This window comes from Gavialis gangeticus, unplaced genomic scaffold, assembly GCF_001723915.1.
Source record: "Gavialis gangeticus isolate Ggan-Ray unplaced genomic scaffold, GavGan_comp1, whole genome shotgun sequence".
In the NCBI taxonomy this organism is placed as follows: domain Eukaryota; kingdom Metazoa; phylum Chordata; order Crocodylia; family Gavialidae; genus Gavialis; species Gavialis gangeticus.
Window position 1 is genome coordinate 50,462,476 of NW_017729004.1, and position 4,565 is coordinate 50,467,040.

Consider the following 4,565-nt stretch of genomic DNA (forward strand, 5'->3'; position numbering starts at 1 on the left):
CCCTTCCAGCCCTAATGTCTATGAAATCTATGAAAACCTCTGTCATTTGACTTACCATTTTCCAGCTGTGATCTGCAAGGGCCTTGAAACTTCTTTCTTATTATATTTTTGGCAGCTCAACCAAGCCTGGTTCTGTCTTCGCCTGGTATTTAGTACCTTCTAGGAAGGGAGAGAGATGGTTAGAAATTGAGACCTTGTTCAACTAGAAGAAGGTGACTGCAAGAGGAGGGAGGCCTGCAAGAAGCTGAGTCCTGGTTGAGGCAAGGTTTTGCTGAAGCCTTAGCAAGATGGTGTTGGGGCATACGGCCTCTAGTCTATCCAACAGGTTGCAGGAAAGAGAAGGACATACCAGAAATCTTTAAAAATTAGTTTTAGATGTCTCAAATTGGACACCCAAAATAGACATTTTTCACTTAAATCCTTCTGTGCCTTCGTTCTTCTTTTCTAAAATGGAGCAGATAATACCCCTTATTTTACTGGGTGTTGTAAGGATTGATAATGTATTTGAATTATGTTGATACTATAGTGATGAGCAGCACACTACAGGAAAAAAAAAATCAGAAAATTAATATGCCCAGCCTTCAGAAAAAAACTTGAGTAGTATGAAGTAGCAGAGGAACAGGTTTTATCCTGAACAAACAATGTAAAGCATAATCACCATTCAAATTATTTTGATGCAGCAGGATCCTTCGGGGAAAATAGTACCGTACGTACTTGAATACAAAACTAGCCCCCCTCCCACCAGCAAAGCCCCTCATCTTATAATTGCATACAAAAAAGCCCTCATTAAATATATCATTTATCATTAAACTGCTACCAGAAGCAGCGTGTGCTTAGTAATTTTCAAAAGATTTGGCAAATTTGGCCAAAATGTCATGGTAAAAGGCCTTGCCAGAAAGGCCATTCAGTTCACCCCTTTTGTCTTTCAAGTCTCTGTGGCGAAACAGGGCATTGTAACTTTTCAAATAAAAGTGATCTAAAGTTTTACTCAAAGTAAAAATATTTTTCTCCAACTTCATTCTCTCAAATGATTGAATTATTTAGATGAAATATGGCTGTGTGTGAATGCTTGCTCTCTCTCACGTGTGCGTGCACACACCAGCCAGCATAAGACAAATAGCTTGCATGTAAATTTTCAATCTTAATAATGAAAATTTCACAACTGAAAATAAGGTGCTATCATAGGATGTAAGGCTGGTACCAACACTTATTATCATATTTAATCTTTAGGAAAATTTTTCTCTTAATATAACATTTTCTAAACTGCAGTTTAGAATTCCTGAGGTGTCTATTGTAGAACTTTTTGCTTGGTGTTAATAAAATTAGAAAGTATAATAGTGATAATATAGCCTGATTTTTTTTTTTTTTTTTTTTTTTTTTTTTTTTAAGAGAGTGGAGGGATTTCTCAGCAAGGATATCAGCTATCTCATTTCTAATAAAAAGGAAGCCAAATTTGCTCAGAGCCTTGGACAGATTTCCCCAGTTCCTAGCCCAGAATCTGCCCACTATGGAGGACATAGTTCACTTCATCCTAGCAGCAGAAGAGATCGAGATGATAGAAGTTCATTTAAGATGGTGGATACAGTAAGTTTCTTAATTTGAAAAAATGCAATTCAACTACAATTGATTACATCTGCTTAATCTTCCCTGAGACCATGTGAATTGATTCACCAAATCCAGAGGCTTTAATTTGTTCACACTGTTTAAACTTGACTTAATCAACCAAGGCTTAACTATGGTTCTGAAAAATATGTTTTAAACATGGGCTCTTCCACATTACAGCGCGGCGGTCTCCAGTCTTCTGAAAATGTTGTTCAATCTTCATTTGTACAAGTATGATTAAACATCAGTATCGTTAAGAACTTCAAAAATATTTAATTAAATTAAATATTTTGTATTAAATTTAATTTATTTTTAACTAATTTATATTAAATGAGTTCAGTGAACAGTTTTTTGATCCCAATATAAATGAGAGAAGGGATGGTATCAGCTGTTTCCAGCACACTTTATTAACCTAGTGGCTGTAGTTACATATGTAGAGCTTTCATAATATCACTCCAATGTGAGTTTCCTACTGGGAAGACAGTACATCAAGTTTATTTAGTATTCATCAAAACTAGTAGAAGATTTTGGGGGCTTTTTTGGCTCATAATAGAAAATCAAATATTGACAGTCTTTGGTCCGGTAATAGCAACAGTTATAGCGATGGTCCTTAACATTTTTGGACTCAAGGTACCCCTCCATAACTTCTGTGGCCCCCAGTTTCAGAAAACTAGATACTACAATTTTTCTTGTAGAGGGGTCATACAGGAGGGGTGGAGGATTGGCTAGGCTGTACCCACCTGAAAGCATTTTCCCTTTTGTGTTTAATTTCTGTTAGATACTAATTTCTATTAGGAAATGTTTAATAACGAAAGATTAATATTGGGATTTCATAGCACAATTTCAGCACATTCCTCGTGGGGAACAGCACGTTGATATGCATTGTAAAGTTCTGGAAAGTCAGCAAAACTTCTATTCTTAAAATTTGCATATGGTAGTAGCAGACATAAAAAGTGATCGTACTAAATCTTTGTATTTTTAGTATTTTATAATTTTTTTACACACAATTCAAGATAGAAAATGAAAACATTCTGGGAAGTAGGGTTTTGCAATCCAAACAATAAGTTTTTGTGGCAATTAAAATATTTATAAATTAATTATGTTCTAAATAGTATTTGATTTAGGCTGAGAGTGATCCTGTGATATGTATGCCTGCTTAAAAAAAACTGAGTCCACTTTAAAGTGGAATACACTGATATAGCAGTACAGTTGCTGTAGCAACACTGTTTTTAGATTTTTAAGCTGTTTATGATATGGTATTGTGTCAAAATTTTTTCTTCAAAATAATCACTGATGGAAATGATCCTTTAATATTTCAGACTACTTAACAGTGAAAATGTCAACTGTAGTGATATGTCTGAACAGCACTGCAGAAAGGCTGTGAATTCCTAGAAAGTGGCCAAAAATTAAAGTATCATCATATATATAATAGTTTGTTGGTGTAACCCGAGGCATCTAAGATGCCCTATCTTAAGTATTTTTGGTTTGTACAAAAACATTTTTAATTAAAACTTGCAGCTAAATGAGCTCTTATGTCCTCCATGTAATATGCACTGTTTCTCTGATATAGGTACGTGTAAGTAGAGGAAAATCCTTAGTTGAAAAAGCAATCAAAGAGCAGGTAAGATGAATAATTCACAGAACTGGATTTAGTAAAAATTACAGAACAGAATTTCATTGTACTGGAAAGTAGTGACCAGTAGTAGAAGTAGAGTAGTGATCTAAGAGAAAATGCCAGAACGGGATATACTCAGCCAGGTGTTAAGCTTCCATTCACCTTCACACTGTACCTTCAGGACTGGTTTCAAGATTTATATGGTTATTTTCCCATGTTTCCTGGAGATCTCAAAAAGACTACTGTCATTTTCTTTTTTTAAAAGATTTGTCACTAGGTGTTTGGCTACACAAAACACATACAGTAGAACTTTAAAAATATATAGTAGTGCTTAGATGGCATAACCCCAAAAACTGTGCTCACTTCATGGATCTGGTGGGAAATTATCCTTAAAGGAATTAGGAGTAACATGCATGAAGTTTAAAATTTCTTTCATTTTCTGCGTTTATCTTGAGGTGATCATTTGTTAAAGACATACAGGCTTCCTGTCTGCTCCCCCTCCACCTATTTCTCAAGAAGCAATACCAGCTGCCTACTGTGTGGGGTGTCCTGGGTAGCTGCATGAACTGCATGCCTGTCCATTCTTGATCCAGCTGTAATGGGTACATCTGTTAACGCCCTGCATGAAGTCAGCTGAAGCAAGTGAAGAACAGTCTTCCTTGTCTTTTGTGCTAGGGACAGAAGTTACACATAATGTGGTATAAGTGATCAGAAACTGGTTCAGATCCATAACACAACAGAAGTTTAGTGCGAGAGGTGCACCTGTGTATGGGTCCATATCAGATTGGCACCAACAAAAGGAAAATTGACATTATCGGCAATTGGCTTTTTTTGGCCAGCGTAGCCAGTAATGTCACCAGTAAATGACATGTGCAGCCACAGCGTGCACATGGCCAGGAACATAGCCTGGAAGCTTGGAGAGCACTGTCCAGCCAGTAAGTCTTTGGGAGGGAAGGGGTGTGGGTGGGGGCAGATTAAAGCCCCCACAGTGAGGGAAGGAGTGGGGCAGGGGCAGGGACAGGTGCTGCCTGGGTAGGGAAGGGTGCAGGATGGAGCCATAGGCAGCTCATGCACACCCGTGGGAGGCATGGGGATATGTGCCCCCCTGACTTGTGCATAGGGTGAAGGGGCTGCATCATCCTCTTCCTGGTGGGGGGGGGGCTAGGTGGGAGGTGGCAGTGTCAGGAGAGGGGGTTACAGGAGGGGGGCTACAGCCATCCCAAAATTTGCTATAGCCCCTGCTTCCAGAGCCACTGTTGCCTGCCTGCCCCAACCCAGCTCCCGCACCAGGAAGCGGCTGGTGCAGCCCCTGGCCCTGAGCCCACAGCAGGCAGCCTGCCCTTGCCCT

General features: G+C 38.8%; 1 protein-coding gene across 1 annotated transcript in view; it reads left to right on the forward strand.

Annotated features, from left to right (window-relative positions):
- Window positions 1–4,565, forward strand: part of DBF4 (DBF4 zinc finger) — a gene marked incomplete at its 5' end in the record, with an annotated part of 41,053 nt that overhangs the window by 14,513 nt on the left and 21,975 nt on the right. The window contains 2 exons of the mRNA XM_019507967.1: window positions 1,390–1,584; window positions 3,173–3,223. Of these exons, the coding sequence (XP_019363512.1) occupies window positions 1,390–1,584; window positions 3,173–3,223 (246 nt within the window). The remainder of the gene's footprint in view (window positions 1–1,389; window positions 1,585–3,172; window positions 3,224–4,565) is intronic.